This window comes from Mytilus trossulus, chromosome 4, assembly GCF_036588685.1.
Source record: "Mytilus trossulus isolate FHL-02 chromosome 4, PNRI_Mtr1.1.1.hap1, whole genome shotgun sequence".
NCBI classification, from domain to species: Eukaryota; Metazoa; Mollusca; class Bivalvia; order Mytilida; family Mytilidae; genus Mytilus; species Mytilus trossulus.
In genome coordinates, this window is record NC_086376.1 from 93,729,311 (window position 1) to 93,755,520 (window position 26,210).

Consider the following 26,210-nt stretch of genomic DNA (forward strand, 5'->3'; position numbering starts at 1 on the left):
AGTTTTATATAATTGAAATCTCTGTTTTTCTTTGACCATGCATTATAGGGTTCTTACAAAACCACATTTCTAACTTTGATTGAGAAATCGCCAATTTGTTTTCTCTCAAAGAATATAAAATAAGGACCAACTTTTAAATAAATAAAGTTAGGCAAACCAAGGAAAGAGATAAAGTATAAAAAATAGAGAATAATGTGCCAAAAGTCACAAATAGAAAAAAAAATGCCCTTAAATTAAAAAAACAAAAACAAAATGAAGTGCCATTACAGACAGACTAATCTGTAGTACATCTTAGATTTAATAAGATGGTAAAATCAGAATGAAAATGTATGAACATTACTCAGAACTACATCTACACTGTCGATTAAACTTTATAAGTATTATCCATACCAGTCGTATTGTGAAAAGAATTTAATAGACTTCTCCTGCTAGAAACATTCAATTGCATAAGTTTCTTGGTTAAATGTGTGTTCAAAAAATCTCATTCAAACAAATGCATTTTTATTTTTTGATTTTATGCTAACTATAATACGCCTTATAAAATATGCGTGTATCTTGTATAATCCAAAGATGTGTTTACCATGTGATAATTTACGATTTGTGTTGTTCCTCTCACGTTACAATAACTTAATGACCCTATATTTATAAAGTTTAAGAATGACACTTGAACCCTCATTTAACAGTGTTATATCTAGAGAGTTTCGGGAACTTGATATCCCAGTAGTTGGCGGAACATTGATGGTTTAAATTTATTTCACTTAATATTTTAGACGCAAGGTTCAAATTGGTTGTTACAAAAGAAATGTGACAATTGATTGACATAACACAAAATCTCATATTGTATTATCTTAAAAGTCCATCAGTTCTTTGTTAAGTCACTCTCGAGTTGGTTCTATGAAACTTATTTGAAAAACTCGATCTTGTTCTCATCTTCTTAATGATAAATGACCGGGAAATGCGTATTCTGTTTTGCAAAATATGATATTTTAGCAAAGCAACTCTTTCTTTTTTTTTTATAAAAGGTTAATTTAATTATTTTTTTTAACTTGAGGAAACATAACTTGGTTGAAAGCTTGACTCCAATGAAGTCACAAGAAGTCATGCTGCGATTGGAAGTATCAAACTTAGCCCAAACAAAAATTTATTATAAGAAGCAATGCATATTTTGTTGTGAAAAAATAGCGTAAACTCATGATTCAGACTCGTTATAATAATATGTGTGAACGTCTCTGCTGCAAATATCTGATAAATCAAAATGAAAAAAATAATCCAATTGTTTGCAAGTATTTTACATTGAGTGCATGGGCCATGGACTCTCAAACTGTAGGCTTAAAATTAAGTGGGAAATTTTAATACGATTAACTTTGAGACGAACTTCACAAAATAGTCACGGTCTACAGAATCTCTTTCAAATGCTTCCAATATTTCTTATCAGCAAAAATTAGGAATTATCACGAATAGAAAACACATTTACGGAAGACGAGATTTGATCATGGTTCAGCAAGTTTCATTAAACCTGTGAACATCGATCCGAAAAGATTTTCCCGCCTTTCAAACTAGGTTCTCTTCTGGAGTGAACCGCATGCGTGTGAACCATCATTGAGTCAGATTCACATTTTGAGTGACAATTTGTGAGCCAGTCTCACATTTAAAATGATCATTTGTGAAATTTAATTTCCGTGAGGGGTCGGAACAACGTTCTCGCCATTCATTTCAGAACACCGTTCATGTAGAAAGAAATCACTGTATCACATCTTTATTTTTTTCAATATTGTTCTCCTAAAATTATAGTAATAAGTTACAAATGGTACAGCCAGTACTCTTAATTACCCCCCCCCCCCTCTTTTCCCCCTTTCCTCCTTTGTATTCTCACATTACCGAGTATAATGCTAGCGTTAGTTCATTCATTTAGGAATCTTATAATTTTTAAGGGAGTGTTCAGACAGAATTTATTAAGGCCAACATCCACTTAAATATTTTATACCTTTGCTATTTCCAAAATGTCCTTAAATCTTGTATACTGAATTTTAGTCTTATCACCCTGCTTTGAATATTTGACATGCTATTGTATTGAACATGTAGCCAAAATATAATTTATCACACTCAAAGACAGAATTCCTTTTTATGTAAATGTAAAAATAAAAACAAAAATGAGCAAGAATATTCCACTAGTGACTACAATGATAATATTCTATGACCGAATTAAGTTTTGATTTTATAAAATTGATAAAAAAAAATGTTGAAATTATTTCAATTATATAATTTATTCTGAATTGTTAAAAACGATATTTTTTTCTAGGCCATCTTTCATCTGTAAGTACAACATTATTTATAATGGTAATGGATAATTTAAATGTTGAATTATTCATATGTTCAAAACGTCACTGAGGCATCGACAAAGCTTCACAAAATCACAAAAATGGAAGATATCTAAAACGGAGAGTTTAATGGCAATCAACAATGCTTGAATCAATTATTTGTTTTTGTCAAAATAATTGACCAAAACTAAAACTTAAAATGAAACATAATCTAGAAAAAGTCGAAAATGAACCAATTCTTACAAACAGATAAACATTCAAGTGAGAGGTTTAGCTAGCTGTAAAACCAAGTTCAATCCACCATTTTCTACATTAGAAAATGCCTGTATCAAGTCAGGAATATGACAGTTGTTATCCATTCGTTTGATGTGTTTGGACTTTTGATTTTGCCTTTTGATTTTTGATTTTCCTTTTTGAATTTTCCTCGGAGTTCAGTATTTTTGTGTTTTTACTTTTTATATATCCTAAATCATTAAATATGAAGTACATTTTGTCATTTGTTCTGCAGTGTAAGTTATGGCTCTTGAATCAAAAAGAAACATGGATGCATTAACAAATCAAGAGATTTTTCAGTCGGATAAGACAACTTGCAAGACACGTTTGTGGTATATAGTGGAAGTCAAATGACCAAAATCAATATAGATATGGAATTTATAACACATGATAGGGTGGAGAGAACAAATTGATAAATGTAAATTTATATATATATATATGCCTTATTTCATATATTAAGTAAAAGGTCACCTCGATGTAGCCACGGAATACAGGGAGAAGACATGATGTATGGATATTTATTTACTCGTAGTTTGTATAAATAAATTTTCCTTGATATAATTTTTAAATCTATTGAGGATTTACAAGTCATTATTTTGATTTAACGAATATAAAATAAGACGAGATTTACAAATTAACGAAATTTTATTTTAGGGTTTCTATAAACAAAAAGTCTGAAAAATATGATAAAATCATGTATTTTGATTGCTTTTTATTTTCAATTTTATGTACTGAAAAAACATATACTTCATAGAAAGCAGATGCATTTTTGAAAGATATTATATTATCTCAGGAATTAAATTTGTCTCTTTTTGTTTCTCATAGTTTCGAATTGTAGCATCTAATGCCATATGCTGGTGCATTTTCTTGAAAATTTTATTTTTTCAAGTTGCACTATCTGAGGTGTTTTTGCTCGAAATTTGTGAGCGACACAATATGCATCGTAATAAAAATAAAGGAAGAAAAATAGAATAAAAAGAAAGAAAGGCCTTAAATAAAGACAAAAGTATTGTATGCAACTGAGATTCAAATCATAAACATATTTCCATTATTGAAATATTTGGCTCCTTAAATTTCAGTATTATTCTGTTCAAAAGAATAGATATAAAAGATACTTTAGATGTAAGTCTACGCAATTAAAAATTAAAATACATCCATAAACAAACATTTTCATAAGAATATTAACAATGACGAATAGAAATCATATATATTTTTGTAAATTCATATAAAAATCTGAGGTATTTGTTGAATCTGTTTTAAGTAAAATTTCATGTGTATTTTAATTTGATAAATTACAAATTCTGATAATAAGAAATAAATAAAATAAAGTAATACAGTATAGAAATACTTTTAAAAGTGCCACTAAAATCCATTCCATTATTTGTATACATATGAAAGGACCAACATCTACCACGGACAATAAGTGGACTTTAAGTAATAATTATATTGAAACTGTATTTTTAGTATTAAAAAATCAAACTTATAAATTCCATTAAGTAGCGATAATGAAATAAAAACATTTACTGTTAAGGCAAAATAAATAAGGATTTAAAAGATTCGAACATTTATGAGCATGTTAATCTGACGAACAAATATCCTCAGGGTTAAAACGTTCGATCCTTATGATGGATGAATAACTAAAGTCTCAACGAGAAAACATTCGGGGAATTCCTTTATTTGGAGTTCATGATACAATCACAACCTTACCTCAATATAGACATCACCAGGTTCTAACTTTCTGTTTATATTGCGAGAAAAGCACACGAAACGTGCAAAACTGTACCTTGAACTTACAGGAACTCCAGCTGGTATTGCATCTAAGTTATAATGGTAGTTATTTCCAAACGGTTTTAGTGAGATGTATGAATTGTCCTTTCCGTTTGAAGGCTTCAAAGTCTGTAAATAAACTCATCATAGAAACCAGGATTGAAATTTGTGTATGTGCCGGACGAAGGAACATCAAATATTCGAGAATCCATTTACATAACAAATAAAGAACACTGACAACCCATCACATTTTAGTTCTTAATATGCAGTAAGTTAGCTGTCTGAAATAAACTCACATAAGGTCATTTTTTAATTCCAAAACCCAAGATTATTTTCGTCTGATGGTAGCGATCTTTTAATCGCTTTAAAATAACAAAAGGCGAACTTTCATAACCTTTTCCAATTAAAAACTTTACGTATTAGCCAATTTTAAACTATAATCCCCTAAGCATGTAGTCTGTCTAACACGTTTACGTTGTGTTGAAAATTCTTCTACAATGTTATTATTCGTCGTTTCTAGAAAATGAAAGCTCGTCTTTTTTTTTACATATTAAAACGATTACAATAAAGTTTAAATCAGTACATACCAAATTTCACTAAAATTGTCAAAGCTGATAAAATGGCCAGATATGAAACCATTTCCCTTGATAGAATAATTTTATCTAAACCAGTTTCAAATATCCTCATCAGGCGTTAAATACCACAATTGAAACGAAACGAAAATCGAAATCTAAACAATTTATAAAAGCCTATGGACGCGGCAAACTTTATTATCAATATTTTGATTATTTTTCCCTTAGCTATTGGAACAGGAATGGCGAGGTAATCAACATACATTTATATGAATGCAACCATGTGAATCGACGTGAAGGAAAATATTAACATAAAACTGATGTAGTTCTTTGTCAAAGTACCTTGACTGGGTTCGCATAAATTCGTCTAGGTATAAAAGCCCACTTAACTTGATCGATTCAGTATACACAAAATTTCATTTCAAATCATTTGTGCAGTGTTCCGTTCAGAGATCATTTAGTTTCAGGACTTCATATAAAACACATTTTAAAAAATAAATTGAGATATGTGAAAAGAAATGAAAGGCCATTTCCTTTCGTTTGATATCTTTCACTTGTCAAACGTAAACTTCTTATGCATGAAAGAATTTTACGACAAATGTATGACTTTTATTTCAAGTTTAATTAAATATTTTGTTAATGGTCATTTTATCGAACCCGCCTCCGTTTCTTAAGAAAGGAGACCAATATTTCAACAATTAAACCGATAATGTAAAAACATAGATACTTAAAATACACACGACTGGCAATTAACAAAATTTCTGTATATTTTCATTCTGTGTTAATATTTCCTCGCAACACTTGTTCCTATCTAAAGAAAAGCTTAATATCAATTTTAATACATAATTAGGATATTTGACAGAAATTAAGCCGCCTCGATATAAACTATCGGATAATATCTAGATTAGCCTAAGTAATCAATTACCAAAGTACCGATTCATCGATATTTTTATTCTTTCCAAGCTTTACCATTGTGTATCTATCTTCAGAACGTGGTTTTGGCGCCGTTTTAGGTGTTTTTAGTTTATTGATCTGTAACGTTTAATACTTTTTCATATTAATTTGTGTTTTCAAGCACTACTGATCACAAACACATTTTCGAAATGCACATATGCTGTCAGAATGAAATTATGTCTGCATTTTATATTTTCTTATTGATAGGTAGCACTTGGTTGATGCCAGTATTGACGACTCTAAAATCTAGAGGCCATCAGCAGCTCGATTAGCCAATACATTTGCCTTGACGTATTGATACGTTGATGCTGATACTTGAATAATTTTCAGTTGACAGATAAAGTTAAAATATGTTAATTGTAAAGGTTATCGTTAGGGTACAGACGTGCAGTTGTTCATTGGTTGATTGGATGGCTGACGAAGTGTCGTCACACTTCGAAACAATGGCGATGTTACTTTTCAAAACTTCCACAAATAATAAGCCATGGTTACCACTGCTCCGTAATTTGAGGTGTTGTTTGATATTTACTGCTATTCGATCGATTCATCATTTGTTTTCAAACACTACTGTTCATAATTTTTTTTTAATGGAATCAATATAATGGAATTTGATGCGACTGTCATACAAGTGAGAGGTCTAGCTAGCTATCAAACCAGGTTCAATCCAGCATTTTCTACATAAGAAATTGCCTGTACCAAGTTGGGAATATGTCAGTTGTTATCCTTTTGTTTGATGTGTTTGAGCTTTTGATTTTGCTATTTGATTAGGTACATTCCATTTTGAATTTCCTCGGAGTTTAGTGTTTTATGTGATTTTACTTTTTATAAATCAAAACAGGCTGACTTCTTTTTAAATGAAATATACGAATTTTCCAATGCACTTGGTGTTAATGCGATATTTCAAATAGTAACTTTCTTGTTGAGATACAGATAAAGAATAAAATGACATTTCTTAGAAGAATTTCTCTAAAGTGGGATTTTCATATCTTGAAAATTTTCAAATATTTCCAACCCCAACAACTTTGCTGCTAATCGGGTTTTTGTTTCGTGAATGAAAAAAGTATATTATATTGAAAGACAGATATATTTTAAATCGAAGGGTGATATAGTGGTTCTTTTATTCTCGTATGCCGTTAAAGGTTGCAATTTTTAAATACAGCATGCCACACCTCTAGTCATAGATATTTATTCCCAGATATTATCTCTTTGTTTCATACATTAGAGACATAACTTGGGAATGTTACCAGTATAAAAACACACGTATAGACACGAAAAACGAACTCCGAGAAAGACCCAAATTGAAGGTAGGGGTAGTACAAAATTTCAAACTCGTCGAAATTCGGGGCATATGGGGGTGAAAACATGCCGCACAGTCATATGTATTGACATATTAATAAAATGGAAGTACCCATTTCCGTTCTATAGGATATAACTTTCTACGAAACTTCATAGTAAAAGTGGCACAGTTTTAGCCACAAAGGGAGTTCCTATAGGAAATTGCATTGTCTGAATTTAAAATAGTGCAACCTTAAGTAAATGTTAAATAAAACAACTTAAAATATCACTGATCTTACAGCATGGTAAAAGAAGATAGGAGTATAACCTACCTTTTTAGTTCTTATCAATAGAATAAACAAGTTTTCTACATAAGACAATGCTTTCATCAAATTAAGGAATATGACAGTTGTTACCTAGTTGTACATTAGTGTTTGATGTGTTTGAGTTTTTGATTTTGTCATTTGCTTACGACTTTCCGTTTTAAATTTTACTTGGAGTTCAGTATTTTTGTTATTTTACTTTTTACAATTAAAAAAGGAAACTTGCAATGAAGTCATACCAATTTAATTGTAAGTTCTCTCGAATTTATAGATACAGAGACACCACGAGGAGAAGAACTTGGAATGTGTTTCTATCTGAAAACTATTCCCCAAATATGGATGATTTAAATTGTTAAAAGCTGAAGAAAATTGACTTTTTAGCGAAACTTCAAACTTAATTTAAAATTATGGTATAATAATAGAAATCGAGAAGGAAAGTTTTTATAAGAAAATCAGTGATTTTATGAGGTGATAAAATAAGATCTATTTTTGATGAAGTTGGACAGATAAGCGATTTAAGAAAGAAATTGAGGAATGACCTCCCATTTACCGCTTTTCTCTTCAATATTTATAAAGGACATTCTTTAGCATTCCTCACAAAATTTATCTTAAATATAGCAAACAAACACGCAACTGGTACTATTATTTTAATAATGGCAAGATTTTATGCCGGAAATTGAAAAAAATATCTCTTTAAAGAGATCTTAAAATAATCTAGTTCTATTGATTCCTATAAATGATGATAAGAAATAATCTACACAAGAATTAGATCGTGTTTTATAAAAAGTGAGATGGCATATATAGGAGCACTCGACGAGGAACAAATAATACCATCTCCTTAACGATATTGAACACCATTTAAAGAAACACAACATGGAGAGCTAAATTAATAAAGGTAATTATAGTATACAGCTGTTCAAAACGGTGGGAAACTCATCAACGATAAGAGGACAACAACGAAAGAACAGAAACAAAAATGTGCAACATAAACAAACGCCAACATACATAGAATCAGTCATTTAGTTACATCAGCCATATTCCTGATTTGGGAGAGCACTTTTTTTTTAAGAAAAATTATGGGTTTAACCCGGTTTGTTCAGTTTATATGCAATGTTAAAATATATCGCTAAAATGACAATCCTTCGTTACAGAAATGCAGCACACACAAACGTTAGAATATTCAACACAGAGAAACGCACAAACAAAGCAAAACGACCCCTACCAAAACATGAGGCCAACTCTTTTTCTCCAGAAGGATAAGAAATTCGGGCTGCATTTATGACTATCGTCGTGTTCATGAACAGTAAACGTCTGGCGAAACAATGTATACTATCAAAATAGCAGAAAGTAGCACAAGTTTGTGCTGATACTTAACTACCATATTTATGGTCACCAATATAACATATTCCATAACTACCAACCAAATCCTGATAGTAAATACCTTCAACTTTACTATTTTAAAGATCCCTTGTTTCAAAACCTCCAGGTAAGCAGCAGCTCCCTTTTCAAGGAAATCAAGAAAATAAACTTTCGTGTTGGAAAACGGCATCATCTGGCATATACAGATCTTTATACTCAAGTGCTGCCCAGGTATTGCTCGAATTTTGTTTTATGAGGTTGAATATTTACAATTAGAAAATTTTATATCTGTCTTGTAAAATAGATTTTTCCATACGAAAATCACTTGACTAACACAATCACAAATCCATGAACAATTAACACCCTCACTGTCTTGAATTTTGATGTGTGTGTTGATTAGGTGTGGATATGTCTGATTTTTGGCAATGCGCTCACATTATTCTTTTTATAACTGTCCTGAATTATCCTATGTGTTTTCGACATTTTTTGTGTTATACCATTGCTTCGGTTTTCGGAACATTTAAAATTTTCTAGATTTTTTATAAGTTTATTTAAAACTCTTTCAGTATTTTCCACATAAAACAATTGTAATTTAGAGATCAATATATGATCAAGACATTTTAATTTTTTGAGAGATATACCTAGATATAGTTAAATTTATTTTTCCATGAAAACATGGGAGCTATTTTATTTGTCATGCCACTGTATGTTCTATGACAGCTCTTTCAAACTGTTATCAGTGATGTTAAAACCGACACTTTGTTACCGTTTAAATCTGATAATCGAATAAAATTGAAGTTGTATCACTCCAAACGAATGAAACCGACTAATTCAGCCGTCCATTCCTTATATATACTTTATGAAGTTTCAACTTTGTACTTGTTTGGCTTTATAAACATTTTGAGCGTCACTGATGAATCTTATGTAGATGAAACGCGCGTCTGGCGTACAAAATTATAATCCTGGTACCTTTGAAAACTATATATTCATTCTGCTGCTTTGCTGGAAATAAACACACACATATGTTGCCCCTTTATTATGCAGACTTGTTCTCTGAAATATTTTGAAATACAAGAAAACAAAATAAATTTTAATGCACATGACGTGCATTTTGTAAATTTGTGACGTTCGAAAATCCCAAAATCTTGTGACTAACATTCCACTAGCAGATGTATCGACCGATAGGATTTGGAACATAAAATTGTATAAATGTAAATGTCTTTTCAGTGACCCTGGAGACGAAACCGTTTGAGAATCTTAAACCTTATAAAAACGTCAAAGAGCAGATATAACCAAAAAATGGACCAACAGTATGTCAAAACATGAACATGGAATCGAATCACAGTTATGAACGACGAATACATGCCTTACTATCAAATAATTTCATTAATTAAGTAGAGAGAAAATCGATAGAACTATAGCAACATTTTCATGCCAGTGCCTAAGTTTCGACTGGTAATACAATCAGTGATACTCTTAATATCAAAGAGTTCTAATTGGACTGCCCTTAATTTGCATTTCTGTATTGATGTTGTGTTTAAATTTTAAAATAAAAATTGTGATATAATAATATTAAAGATATACGAATAGCTTGATATGAAATGAAGTTTGTTATTTGTCGTTTTTTATTTCTAATAATGTACAACTGTCAAAATAGTCATCGTAAAATATTTCTCATCCATTAACAGTCAAAACATACATTTTCTTTTTATACTTGCTGAATAATTTGTATTTCATTGAAGCAACTGATAGCTATCAATTGAATTTACCCTGTAGCCGATTACAAGGAGATGTGATGTATGTGTCATACACCGAATCAACTATTTTTGACGTAATCGTCCAGCTCCTAACAACTGACATTGATATCCGAAACATACAGAAAAAGGGAAGCAACTCAAACTGAATTAAAGCTTAGTGAGCACCATTGTAGTGAGATGGCAAGCAAACGAAGATTAAAACGAACAAAAAACCATTAAAGCACTGTTACTAATAAGTGTTGGTCTTGAATGATATACGAGAAAAGACTGACCAGAGACGATAACTGAAACACCAGCATTACAATGAATATCTAAATGTCGATAAAAAAAACCCTTTAAACAAAACAAGACTATTGTTCAGCCTGTCGACAATGATAGTTTACATTCTTATAAATTGAGCAAAGCACAAACATATCGCTTTTACATGAAAATCGTGGAATACGCAAAAATCATAGAAATCAAACAAAAGTATGTGAACCTCTGAAAGCCAGCCATTTTGTTGTAATCATGAAATTTTACCGTTTTGTGTTCACATTGAATACAAATGCATGTAATCTCCACTAATAAGAACCAACATCTACAATGAGAAAAAAAAAAATGCTAAATGATTATTTATCTGCCAGAGAAAATAAAAAGATCGCTATTTGTAACATTCATTTACCAGTTATCTTCGGTGGAAAATGCCTTTAAAAAAACCCGCAACTAGAATACCGAACTCCAAGTAAAATTCAAAACGGAAATTCCCTAACCGAATGGCAAAATCAAAAGCTCAAACACAACAAAGAATGGAAAACTGTCTTATTCCTGACGTTGGTAGAGGCATTTCAGGGAATTTTAGTTGTTTTAGATTGTTCTGTTGATTGATAGCGTTTTGTTTTGTCAATTTTTACTTCCCTTATTTGAATTTGCATTGGAGTTCGGTATTTTTGTTGAGCTGTTTTATATAATTGAAAGTGTATCTCAACCCATCTTAAAAATAAAAGTGATATCTAAAAATAATTTAAAGTTTTAAGCCTTAACATTTCTTCGAAACGTTGGTGGGGTCTGTTATGAATTGCTGTGTAAGTACGAATTCAATTATCATTAGTAGAAGCAACGTAATTGTTTTTAATTAATATTTTATATTGTGTCTTTTTCTGTTGTGATGTAATACTAATGTTTCATGTAAGAGCAACTATTGTTGTTACTTGTTAAACGTTTAAACCCGCTGCATTTGTTTGCACCTTTCCTATGTCAGGAATCTGATGTTCGGTATTGTCGTTTATGGATGTGGTTCACAAATGTTTCTTATTCATCTGTTTTATGAATATATTAGACCGTTGGTTAAACTATTCGAATGATTTTACACTAGTCATTATAGCTTGTTGTTCGGTGTGAGCCAGGGCTAAATGTTGAAGTCCGGGCTTTGACCTATAAAGCTTTACTTTAATAAATTGTAACTTGAATGGAGAGTTGTCTCATTGCCACATTTTACCGAAATAACAACCCGGATGGCTAGATAAATAAAAACTGTTACTCGTGTAGATGTGTTAACCATATGTGGATTCTAAAAGCTCAAAAGAACTTCTGGATACATTTAAATTGTTATCTCTTTTTGAAAAAAGTTAAATAAAAAAATACTGAGCTCCGAGGAAAATTCAAAAAGGAAAATACCTAATCAAATGGCAATAGCTCAAAACATCAAACAAATGAATAACAGCTGTCAAATTCCTAAATTGGTATAGGCATTTTCTTACGTAGAAAATGTTGGACTAACCCTTGTTTTAAAATTAGCTAAACTACTCAAGTGTATGACAGTCGCTGAAATTATCTGGAAGAAATAATCCACATTGCTTTTAAACATAAAAATGGCAGCATTCGTTATAAATTAATTTCTTTGTGATACCATGCGGCATATTTTGTACATCGAACCTGAAATAAGCGGTCAGTACCAGAATCTATGATAAACGAGATGCTTTTAATTTTGAAATGACTAATTTCCCCAAACTGAGTAGCAATATACCAACTTCACCTGCATATGTAATATACATTTCCTAATTCTTTCGGTATTCCAGTGAAAGCTTGTAACTGCTACTCAGACTTTGTAACATCATCAGTGTCTAAGAGAAGTTGATGTACCGGGCATTTGTCAAACAACGTCTGTTCCTTTTCCTTTAAAAAAATGTTCATCGGAAGAAACAAAGACCTTGTTGATAAATATTTTGTATCAGCTTCATAAATAATACACTAAGGTCTTGAATTATTGCACTGGGTCGATGTCATTGCTGGTGGAGTTTCAATTCCCTGAGGGTATCACCAGCTCAGTAGTCAGCACTTCTGTACTGACATGAATTATCATTGATACAGTCACATTTATAAATTAACTGTTTACAAAACTTTTTAAATTTTTAAATACTAAGGCTTTTATACCTTAGGCATAGATTACCTTAGCTGTATTTGACAAAACTTTTAGGAAGTTTGGTTCTCAATGCTCTTTAACTTCGTCCTTTATTTTGCCTTTTTAACTTTTTGGGATTCGAGCGTTACTGATGAGTCTTTTGTAGACGAACGCGTGTCTGGCGTAAATACAAAATGTAATCCGGGTATCTATGATCAGTTAATTTCTAGGTACTGACGTTGTTCGTCGTATTAGTAACGTGGTAATGTTTTCTTTTATTTTTATCCTTCTTTTTCAAAGATTTTCAGAAACTTGTGTTCTGTATATGCGACGTCATCAGGCATTGTCGCCTTTATAATAGGAAAAATCAGAAGAAAACAAAACATTTAGATGTCATAATCAAATTTCGATTGACCATTTGCCGAGAACAGATATTTCTCTAGTGAGGAGAAATTTTGTTCTCACATCGATCGAGAAATGTGAAAATAGCACATAAATTAGAGAAACGCGAATATTATTATAAATACAAAGCCGATCTTTATGGTAAAAAGAGAAACAACCCAAACAAAATTTTATTCTAAGATTTGTCAATTTGAAATAGTACAACACTAACGGCGAGATCTGCAAATGATTCAAACCTCGAAGCTTTAAAAAATTCATGCAGAAAATTTAAGGGGTCTTCTAAAGGTTGATGTTCGGATCTATACTTAATAAAAAGCAACAAACATACATTATCATTTTTAACTAATTCTTTATTCATATTACTTCAGGTATGAATCAAAACTCCATTATATCATATTACCTACATCATATTCCCTACAATATACGTATTTATAAATTAAATAAAGTAATACAAATTATGAACAGATATTTGATTTTCAGCCTTTCTCTAAAAGTTTGTCTTCTGCTGTGTTATTTAAAATCAAACTTTCTCACTTAAAAGTTTGATAAAGAAAACTTGGAACACGAAGACTTGACCAGGTGTCATATGTTGTCCTTCTTCTATACCAACAAAGACCGTCAAAGTTTAATAAGTTTTCTTTGACGGTTGTAACCAAACTTTAGACAAAGTTTTCTATGAATTGCATGACAACAGGTTTTTAAAGACATTTTTGCATCAACCCACAGAATATAATATTAATAGATTTAGACTCGTTAAAATAATAGATTATAGACAAATATTTTTTTAAACCCTGTTTGATATCGCATGATATAATGCATCTTCTAAACGTCTATTTTAGCTGTTTTCTGTAGTCTGTAGTGTGTCCTCTTCTTTATATCCATTGATTGTCTGTTCTTTTTTCGGTTGAGTAGATTTTTTTACCTTTGTCAAAGGCTCTATTATATCACTGGCCTGAAAAAAAAGTGAACTTTTTCATTAAATGAGGAAAACAAATGAAACATTCTACGGACAGCGAGAGGAAGAGTTGACGATTTAAAGTTACTGAATAGAACACATACTGTATATAACACAAAAAAAAGAAAATTTCAAAAACATGATCATATGTAAATTTAAAACAACAAAGGCAGCCCAAATTATTTTCAAACAGGGAATACAGTTTTATTACTAAAATAGGTTAATAAAAATATGTTTGCATTTATCTAAAGCTTAGTTTTTAGTAGTTTAAATTCATATGTATACATACCCACATGAAGAAAGTGCCTACACCGGCGCTAGATGCCTTTGCCTCCTCTAATGTGTGAGTTTTAAGGAGTCTGTCCACTTCTTGAGCGGTGGAAGGGTCAACGTAGTTTTTATCAAATTGTTTGACCTTATATAAGAGACTTTTTCTGCTTGTCATTCTCATCAGGTAAACAATCTCATCCCATGTCTTGAAATAAAATGATTATGTATATATATAATTTGAATTCAGAAAGTTTCATAATTAGCCTGCTACTAAGTTTGATTTTACTGCTCTTATTTACTTGACATAACTATCTGTTTATTCAAATGTAAAAAACAAAATACACTATTTTCACAGTTAAGTTTATATCGCTATGTATATTTATCAGCTCTAGTCTAGTTCGTTTAGAAGTTTAAAAAAACAAACATTCACCAGATACAGACGTTCTAAATCTGAAACACTAGAGTGCGATTCAGTGGTCTGTTTTTAGATTTAACATTATTTTACATTGTAGAAATACTAGTACATAATTTATGATTCGACTAATTTGAACAGGTTAAAATCTCGTATATCGATTAAGGACAAATCACGGTAACAAACAAGTACTGCATAAACTCTAAAAAAAATGAGCGAAACAAGGTTCATCAACATAGTTTCATGCTTCACTCAAACCAAAAGGGCATACCATAACACAAGGACACCACGAAACCCGGAAAATCTGGTACTTAATCCTTGGTGTTTAAGCTGGTGATAGTGTTAATCTAGTTTGTACAACTGATCATAAATAGTAAACATACCGTCAACGATTCTGGCTTTTCTCCTAGTAAGATATACGTTGCTTTCATTACATCGTACATGACTGGTTTTGGTTTCTTGTAGCGATGTACCTCTGATATTGTTGTTCTTTTCATTTCCAGTATAAACACGGAATTTTTGTCAGCCTCTTGTAACATCTGCTCGCCCTCTCTTATATAATTATCCAACTTATCTGCCAGACTTGACTGTCTTGCATCTTGTATTGCCTTTTCCAGAACATCGGCATTTTTACGATTGATGCCATTTCTCAATGCTATCGGGAAAATAATTGAAATACGATATAATGCTTTTTAAATGAATTTCAAAACCTTATTTTGTGCGTGTTTATGAATACACATGGTCTTTTGAATGAATAAAATTCGCATATCTAAAAACAAACAAAATCGGCAAATGCAACTCAAAAAGATGCCAGTTTGTCTTTAGATGCAGATTGGTGTGACATTTTGGTCAGTTTTGTAGGAACCACCTTTCCCTTTTTACAAGAGCGCTTGATTTTTAAGTTATGTTTCCGGGCGTCCCTTTCGGAAGTAATTTTCTTCAATCTAGTTAAAAAGAATGACTTTATTGTCCCAATTTGTTTTGTATTATTTTCTGTAAAAACTCGCAACCAGTTACTCTTGGGTACAGAATGTAAATAATCATATCTAAATTCTCTTTCTTAACCAATTAAAAGAAATAAAAATGCGCATATGACATGTTGCACGTATATATTTTTTGGTGAGAAGACTAAGTGAAAGCAGATTCCTCAAAAACGAGAATTCCATACTTTGAAAGAATAATGACCATTGATTTGTACCTGTTTCTGTTCATTCGCAGTTATTTTACAAATAGCCATTTAAATCATGGATACTTAACTCATTTAAAACATTTACCCTTAGCTAATTTCAGATATTCCAGCCTTTCATATGCTTTCGTAAGCCAGCCATCGTCTGGTAAATCCTCCTTATTTAACTTGTCGATTGCCATTTGTACATCCTCGGGATTCTTGGATGTCTTAAGTGTATTCATCAACTGTTGCCGAATCATCAAATCTCCTGCACTCTGAAAAATGTATTAGTCCAAAAATTAAAAATTAAATTGAATTGCCATATACTAAATAGTTGCTAAATTTCTGTCATCATATGTTGCTAGTGTATATGTTTTCCTCATTGTTGTGTTGTTCAATTACATGTGAACACATTCTTCCATCAAGTGATTTTGAACATGGAATTGATTCGTCTCAATTTACTTGGTAAAACGCTAGCTACCAAAATAGCATCAAACAAACTAATATCTATACTTCAACTTTGAAATCGTATGTGTATGTACACCTCTATTACAAAATCTAAAAAAAAAAAGACTTAAAAAGTAAAACAAAAATGACGAGCTCCAAGTGAGTATGAGGATTTTCAAATATGATATAAATTTGTTTTAAAAGAAATAAAATGCTTGTTCATTCATACTCTTACAAATACCAAACAGATAGGGCGTATACTCCATAACTAAATGTTGTGTGTTGTTTTCGATACTTTTATCTGATTTCGAAATTTATCAATAAACAAAGTTTGGGTCTAGTCAGATTCAAATTTTAAAAATCATTTATTTTGAATCTTACTTCAAAAGGTTTTCTTGGTTTCTTTGGATCTTCTGACATCAAAAGGAAATTGCACACATTAATGAAGTCTTTATTCGAACGTCTATGTTTTGCATGTAGTTTTAGGACATACTCTCCGTTTCTTGGAACACCAACAGTAATGAATAAATCGTCATTGTGTTGTTTAAGTGGAATATATTCTTCGAGGTCCGAAGACGGTATTGTGTGATGAATCAACTCCGCAATGACTTTGATATCTTTATACACCTTGAAATCAATATCAATGGTGTCTGGTCCACGTATTGTTATTAGCCCTGTAACCTTTGAAACCAGTTTCATGCCGAAACGCTCTGTCACACGACAAGGTCCAAATCCTATTTCCGGAACTAACGGTAGTGCCTCGAATCGCAGTTTTGGTTCTTCACAATTCACCTTGAATGAACACAAGAATTCTGAATCATTTTCACTAGCTCCTCCAAAAACTTTAAAATCATACATTCCTTCAACTGGGAAACGCATATGGAAATGTGTTTTTCTTTCGTCATGAACAACTGCCACCAAGAACTTAAAATTTAGTTCAACAGCAACATCTGGGGTCTCTGATGCAATCAATTCAAATTTATGATCGAGAAAAATATGTGTAGAGTCCATCCGCTTGATAGATATTATGCAAGATCCGTGTTTAGCTTTTCTAATGCCGTTTAAGCGACTTGAAATTTTTAAATGATGTTCGAAAAAAGCTTGTGATACAACTGGAAGTTTCAGAAACTTTTCTATTGAATGTGGTTTTCCAAGTAGTTGCCACATGTCTTCATCAGGGAAACATCGAAAGATAAACTCCTCTGGGTCAGTCAAGAAATAATATTCATTCACATTCAAAATGGACTCTTTTTCAAACTTTTTCAAAACACTGTGATTATAGTTGCCTGTATGCGCAAATGTCTTTGAGGATCTTGATGTGACTGAAGAGTTAGAAATCGCAGGGAGTTTCGGGGTCGACGATTCACCTAAATGAATATATACAGTGTCACATCAAAAATATTTAAAAAATATCTCATAGGACTTTGTCTAATGCTTAGTCCATTTCTGTGTGACTTTTTAATGTTGTGTCGTTGTTCTCCTTTTATATTTAATGCGTCTCCCTCAGTTTTAGTTTTTTACCCCGATTTTGTTTTTTTTCCATGGATTTAGGAGTTTTGAACAGCGGTATACTACTGTTGACTTTATTTAAGTAGGAAAAATGATTATTGGCATGCGTAAATTGCTCATCATTACAACTACAACAGATTATAGTACGACATGATTTCAGCAGATCAAGTTATTTAGGCTTGTTAAGTAACAGTGATCATTCTTTGATATGATTTTGTTTCTTATCGTTTTATGCTCTCTTTTTTTAATTTTTTTTTTATCTATTATGCCGTTATTTTAGATTCGTTTACGGTTGGTATACATTATTTACGTACATAATTTTAGTCCACATATTGAGTGAAAAAAGTCTTAAAATACCCACTTTAACCCGATAAAAGCTCGAACATCGTCATTTGTTGTCATTTGCCTTATCTTTTAGACGGCATCTGCAATCACCCCCATTTTTTATGGTTCATGATACATATGGCTTACATTCGACTAATATGTTTGAATATATGTTGTCTCTCTTTCCATTTGTTCCGTTGATTGTTGGTTGGTTTTTCAGATATCAATCCTTTTTTTTTTTTTTAACTTAATATGATTTATTTGTATATACGAATATGTATCTTCTGTTTTAGACTGTCTTTCGGTTACTTTGTTTCGAATGGAAAATGCAGAGATTGTGAATGACTTTTGATTCTTATTCCATCGTTACATGGTGTCACGGTGAGTGTTAACATACTGATGAGTTAAGCCTGACAAATGTTCAAAGGTACCAAGGTGTAAAGTAACACCAATGAATTAATTAAATTAATATCTATATGAAATATGAAAAAAAAAATATTTTTGTTGATAAAATGCTGAATGTTAAATTCAAAATATGAGGTACCGTTTTGATAGGGTTCTTTAAATGACCCCGTTTTACTTGAGAGTGGTGTGCTCTCTATGTGAACTGGTTGCTGCTCTGTTTGTCTCTTCTTCGTTGATACGGTATCGAACGCCCATTGAAAGAAAACAATCCTCCACCCATCTGCACAATAAACCGTATTCCATGTAACTCTGTTTTTGTCGATTTCTGTTTCGCCTATTTCATGGTTTTCTAGTTTTGCAACACCTGACACAACATGACAGGGAATATCAACATTCCTGTGGAGAAAAATGTTACTTTTTTATGTTTTTGTTTTGTTTATTCCTATCTTAAAGAAATATGTTAAGAGGTACCCGTGTTAACAATTCTGGATTTCACATCTTAACCAACATAGAAAAATCATTAAATTTACTTTGTTTTGATTGCTTATTGATTAAATAAACGTCTGTAAGCAGTTCTTTAAAAAGATTAGATTTGTTTTCCAATTGGTGATAAAGTTAACTTTGACAACACAATTTTTTTATTTTTTTTTACAATCAACGTTAGGGTAAGAAGATCTTATTTCTATACTTTGATTTAAAAGTCATAAGGCTGTATTTATCACATTTGTATTCGCTGTCCTCAATTTTGGATTTTATTTCCTTTATTCTGTTCTATAAACCCTTGAGAATACTTGCAATACATTAATTTTACTATTCATGGAATTGTTATTATACTCACTTGCACATAATTGCAAACAATTCAGGATAGGATGATTTTTTATCTTTCACTTCTTTTAAATGATGAAGAGGTGATTTGTCGTTTATCGAGCGTGAATAATCGAGTTGATCCAACTTCTGAAGACACATCCAGGCAAATATTGCCCGCACCTTATCGACATCCTTGTAATATCTTACGGTCAATGATAAAGTTAAAGCTTTCATGTCAGGAGCTGATTCAACGTCAACCTTAAATAAGATGTAAAATATTTGTGAAATCAATAGCAATAACATAGCTGAACAAAAAGAAAGAAAGGAGAACGGATGCCATTTCCAGATAATGAAGTACTTACGAATTCAAAGATTCGAATGTTTAACCAGTTTGTAATGTTGAATATTGTGTAACTTCATGTAGTATGTGTGACATATATTTTGTTTTGTTCTGTCTGTTCTTCCTCGATAATTAGATATAGGAAGATGTGGTATGAGTGCCAATGAGAAAACTCTCCATCCAAGTAACAGTGTATAAAAGTAAACCATTATAGGTCAAAGTACGGCCTTTAAAAGTTTTTTTGGTTTTATAAATCTGCTGTACTGGTACTTTTGTCTATTTCATAATGGTAAGTCTCAGCTGAAGATATGATACTATATTCTTATTTGTTAATTGATGTTTAAAACTAAAGATAACTTTGTATTTTGACTCAGGCGTTTCTCATTTAATTCTGAACTAATTATGCTGGATGAAACAGCGACAAAATCTTCAATGGATATTCGCAGACTTTTCAAACGGTCGTCACACATCTACTGTAAGACTGTCAGACGTCAGAGCAATCGTATGACCATATCACGCTTCTGCAGATTAAAGTATTAAAACACGTTTCACTATTTTAATCTTACGTTTATGACTCTTTTATCAATTTCTACAGCAGTTTCCATTTTAAATATCTCCGCTTTCCTTGTTGGTGGGGGTTTAGGTATTGGATAAGTAAGTTGTTTCTTCTTAATTTCTGGAACATCAACCTGGGGAAATCAACATATATTCACTAGACAGGTAGAGTACTAAACATTAGCCATATAGTTAGGAGAATGATACATTTATATGATGTAAAACTAATGACAAATATTGTTTTTCTTCACGTTTTTAACAGTGCCAGATATGCCATTCCTTTTTAAATTACTTCAAATTTAAGTTTTTGAAGTGTTGTAATTTTTTCAACTTCATACTATTCAGGTTTATAAAAGTTGTCTCTAAAGTTTGTACCACATGTTTAGTTGTGGTTGCAATCTGTCGTTTGGTTCTCAAACTTTCATATTCACATCTATTGTTAATCGATCCTCAGAAAAGTTAAACTGATTAAATTGAAATATCTGAAATATTTCGTTCTGTATTATTACAGTAATACATGTATGTATGTTTTTACATGTATCTGTTTGTACATATACAGTCAAATAAGTATATTGAATTCACCCTATGGGGAAAAACTAAAATTTAAAGAATTGCGACTTTTAAATTGATGTTAAAATGATAGGTTTTACTATAACGGGAACTTGTAACTTTGACAATACTGTTTTTTTCTGTAAAGAGTTGACGTTTATAACAGCATAGTACCACTGATGTTCAATATGTCAAATGGGAGGTGGTTATCCAATCAGTACTAATCTGTGTGCATTCTACAATGAACTCCTGTAAACTTTTGCCATATTTACCTCTTTCTTTAAGTCTTTTGTCAACTTGAAGTCCACTTGTGGTTTGTTCTCGTCTGTTTTTGTAGACGTATTCTTTAGAGAAGTTGATTTATGTATCCTTTTAGTATCTATTACATCATTTTCAATTTCAGTTTCAAATATTTTTTGCTCTTTTCGTTGTCTATGAATTGCAGATGGTTGTCCGGTTCTAGACATTCGGTCGCTTTCCTGGTGTTCGAGTCTCGACCTTTGACCCATTCTTGATGACGTGTCTATGGCGGATGGCTGTCGCATTGATGAATGATGATCTGGTCGAGGTGTGGATGATGTAGGGAAGTATGACGATTGTCTATCCTCCATATCTGAAGAAAAAATAGGCGAATTATGTATGGAGTATACATGTCTTTTTTTTGGTGAAATTATTTGTGTTGTTGCTATTTCGTTGTTTACTGGTCTGCTTTTATTTCTAATACCATGGGATAAGAAGTTTTGCTAAACTCGTCAAAATTACAACAACCATCACTGTAACAATAGTTATCAAAAGTAACATGATTATGATTTAATACGCCATGCAGACGCGCGTTTCGTCTACACAATTGGCGTATAGACCGGCGTGCACCAAGCGTACAGAAAAAATCGACAAAGTCGGTATACGTTTAGTACACGGCAGAGGAACGCTTAAACAATCGTTAAACGCGCGTTGCATAAGTTTGAAGTCCGTCGAAACACAAAGGTTTACGCTTGGTGAACGCTAAAACTCGAGGAAATTTTTATGCAGCATAACAAATTGTCATCCAACTCAAGCGTGTGTCTAACGTACACGCACGTTATACATACGCTACAAACAAATAAGTTTGAGACACGTTTCGGGCACGTTGTATACGCTCCAAGACCGTTCGACTTTAACTAAAACGTATGCGGGTGTGTTTGTAACAAACATCATACGTTCAAGAAATGTTTTTCATTCATAGCGTGCATTCCATCTACGTTAGACAAACGCCAGGCATACGCAACCATACGTTTCTTGAACGCCCAATAAACGATTAGGTATGCTTCTCGTACGCCCAATACACGCTTTAAGCTTGATTTGCACAAGTTAGAGATATTATTGACAGGTTGAATACATAAAAAATTAATAGCGTATTGGCAGGGTACATGAGTTTTTGACACGCCCGGCATACGTCGGAGCTATACGCTGATGTGTGACTCCCGTACATGACTCATCAGTGACGTTGCAGATCAAAATAGTTATAATGTCAAGCAAATATAAAGTTGAAGAGCATTGAGGACCCGAAATTCCAAAAAAAAAATATGCCATATACGGCTAAGGTTATCTATTCCTGGGATAAGAAAATCCTTAGTTTTTCGAAAAAATTTAAGTTTTGTCAACAGGAAATTTAATAAAATGACCATATAATTGATATTCTTTCAACACCGAAGTGCTTCTCAACTACTGAGCTGGTGATACCCTCTGGAACAAAACGTCCACCAGCAGTGGCATCGACCCAGTTGTGTAAATAGTTATCAAAGGTATCATCGTTTACATAAGACTCATCAGTGAAACTCAGATCAAAATAGTTATACAGCCAAAAAAGTACAAAGTTGAAGAGCATTGAGGACCCGAAATTCCCAAAAAAGTGTGCCAAATACGGCTAAGGTAATCTATTCCTGGGATAAGAAAAATTAAAAGTTTTGTCAACAGGAAATTTATATCTAGACAGAATCAAATCTCTATGCTTTAAATTACTCGTTCAACTGTAATTATAAATGTGTTAAAATTTTATTAAAAAGTCTTCTATTAAAAAAAATAATGATAAAAAAAAAAAAAAAAAGATAATAATAATAGATTTAAGAAAAAGGTATTTTTTTAGAAAGTCAGTGTTTGAACTTAGTGGAAAATCAGGATATGTAAATTTGTAAGAGCCATCTTTAAATTAAACTTACCTGTTACTATGGAAACAATATATCAGAGGTTCAAAGTTTTTGCAAAGTCCTAGAATTCATTGAAGTCTACATGCACATGTTAATATTATGAAGTCCGTAGAGTTTTTATCCCAACATAAGTTATCCTCAAACAATAATTTCTTATCAATAATTAAATTTTTTACAAAAAAAATGCAACATGTGCTTAAAATATGGAGACTAAAATGCAAAACCGGTTCAAGTTACTATGGGATAATGTTTAAACATAAGATCATCAACAAATATTCAATTATCACCGTCAAATCAAATTAACACAATGCCGGTAGTTTGTTGTATTGACTGATATCTATAATACACTGACAATAGACTTGATGATAGGCTTTGATATACAAGAAGTATATACAAGGTTGTCACGGTATATAGCCTATTTGTTTTCCGATTCATTGTTCATTTTGTATAATTTAAATTTGTGAAGATTGTTATTTGTACATACCGTAATTCTATTCTTGCTGAGGAAACTTTTCACATATATCCATACAATAGCCCAATGTAAAGCATACCGTATATAGGTGTTCACAATGGTGTTTTTTTTATTCATGGTATTGAAGTAATTCATTATTGTAAGAATTGTTTAGATATGAACGAATTTTCGATTGTAACTGCTTTAAAAATTTAAATTTTAAAACGTTACAAGTGATAGAAATATATATTTAAAAAAGCAATAGATTTTGTGTTTTAAGTTTTCGGGACTTATTTACAAAAAAACAATTTACGATACTTTCCGATTCCAATATGCTCTAAAGTAGAATGTATGAATTTGAAAAGGAAAAGTATCATTGGCTTATCTATCATATCAGTGATTTTGTAAAATTCCCGATAAAAACTTACGAATAATTTGATATTGTGTTAATATTATTGTTCAGAGTTTTGTGTAAAGATTTTAATGAACTGGATAGTCATTATTAAAACTCATTAGAAACACAAAAAATTAAGGATTTAATTTTGATACTATTTAAAATATTACATAAATACTATCCGACAAAGAATCTTTGACCAGGCATATCGAATTATGAATTGTTCTATCCATAGATGAAAAAAACTAAATTTATTTTGTAAGACTAAAAAAATATGGAACTTGAAAAGGCCCCTGTATATTGATATATGTAAACTCAAAACTGACATCGTTGACAATGTAATGGAATTTGATGCAACTGTCATACAAGTGAGAGGTTTAGCTAGCTATAAACCCAGGTTCAATCCACCATTTTCTACATTAGAAAATGCCTGTACCAAGTCAGGAATATGACAGTTGTTATCCATTCGTTTGATGTGTTTGGACTTTTGATTTTGCCTTTTGATTTTCAGTAAATTTAAATTCAGTGCATATTCCCTAGCAATTAAAACATGTGAAAGGGGGCGTTATAACAACCTCGAAAAATGTAAACACTTTTGCTTTTATATCCTGTAATAGAAAAGAAACTGAGGATTAATACCATTTCTTCTCAGTCTGTCCATGCTATATATCATTGAGGGATACCTATATACGGCAAAACATGTCTTAATAAAAAATCGTAATTTCAATTTTATCAAATTGCAGTCAGGTATAACATTGAGGCATATGACCGGACTTATCAAATCAAATCAAATCAAATAATTTTATTGGTGTAAATTCCTATACAGAAATGATACCAACTGACATTTACAAAATACAAATACAAAAATTAACAAACAAACAAACAAAAACAAAAAAACAAACCAAACATATTTTCTCAATGATAAGAGATACATATTTTATATTTACATTGCGTGGAGGTGTTATTAATTCATACAATATTATTAATTCAAGCCATTACAATTAGCTTTAATACTATAAAAGCTCTTAACAACATTATGTTTGCTTTAAATGAATGTTCAAATCATACATATCGCTTATTTCAGCTACATTTACAGTACTAATGTCCGTATCATTACTTTTCAAAATGAAACTAAACTTATCTTGTTCACACATATTAGCAAAAGATGGAACTATATCACTTAAATTACAAAAGAGTACATTTCTATGTAGTTCTAACGCTTTACATTGAACGAGGAAATGGAACTCAAAGACATCTTCAATTCCATCCTTACAAATTGGACAAATTCTCTGTTCTAAAGGTGTTCTAGTATATCTACCAACTTCTATTAGTAATTTACTATTACTAATTCTGATTTTTACCATTTTAGAAATAACACTTTTGTTAAGGTCCAGTAGAAGATATTTTTCTAATTCAAAATTATTTTTAACTTTGCGATATGTTCTTAGTTTATTACCATGACTATTACCATTATTAGAGTCACAAAAAAAGCTTGTTTCCAGTATTTTATGAATTCCTCTTCTAATTTCTTTTGAAATGAAAAAAGTAATTTTCTCTTTGACATAGTATTTTGATTTTCCCAGACAAGCTGAAGACCAAGTTTACTTAATAACACTTTTAATTTACTATCAGACATTCAGGGATTAAATTTTGTACTTAAAAATATTGTAGTCCCGCGTTTTCAAGACAATCCTTGACCAACCTGAGTTCAATCATGGTTACAAGCATGAATATGAATTCATGACACGACTCAAAGTCAATTTTATCAGAGTATATACATTATAAAAAAGAAGATGTGGTAAGATTGCTAATTAGACAACTGCCCACTAGAGACCAAATGACACACACTTTTAAGCAGGGAAAGTAATCATCAACCAGTTGATGTTTTTTCTGTATATAAAGAAGAAGACTGAATTAACAACTATAGGTCACCGTACTGACTTCATCAATGAGCAAAACGGGCCAAAACTTATACCGCATAGTTAGCTATAAAAGGTCCCAAAATGAAGGATAATGAATGAGTTCAGTTTTTTTTTCAAAGCAGTAATTAAAAGCATGATATGA

At 31.4% G+C, this 26,210-nt stretch overlaps 1 protein-coding gene across 1 annotated transcript; it reads right to left on the reverse strand.

The window, feature by feature from the left end:
• Positions 1-13,783: 13,783 nt before the first annotated feature.
• Positions 13,784-23,581, reverse strand: LOC134716356 (lim and transglutaminase domain protein ltd-1-like). The gene is made up of 10 exons (XM_063579314.1): positions 23,314-23,581; positions 21,391-21,731; positions 20,581-20,703; positions 19,706-19,932; positions 19,007-19,263; positions 17,011-17,996; positions 16,289-16,457; positions 15,398-15,669; positions 14,622-14,807; positions 13,784-14,329 (listed from the first exon to the last, which is right to left on the reverse strand). Exons 2-10 carry the CDS (start codon positions 21,727-21,729, stop codon positions 14,213-14,215), a joined length of 2,676 nt encoding a protein of 891 aa, XP_063435384.1. The 5' UTR covers positions 21,730-21,731; positions 23,314-23,581; the 3' UTR covers positions 13,784-14,212.
• Positions 23,582-26,210: the final 2,629 nt, after the last annotated feature.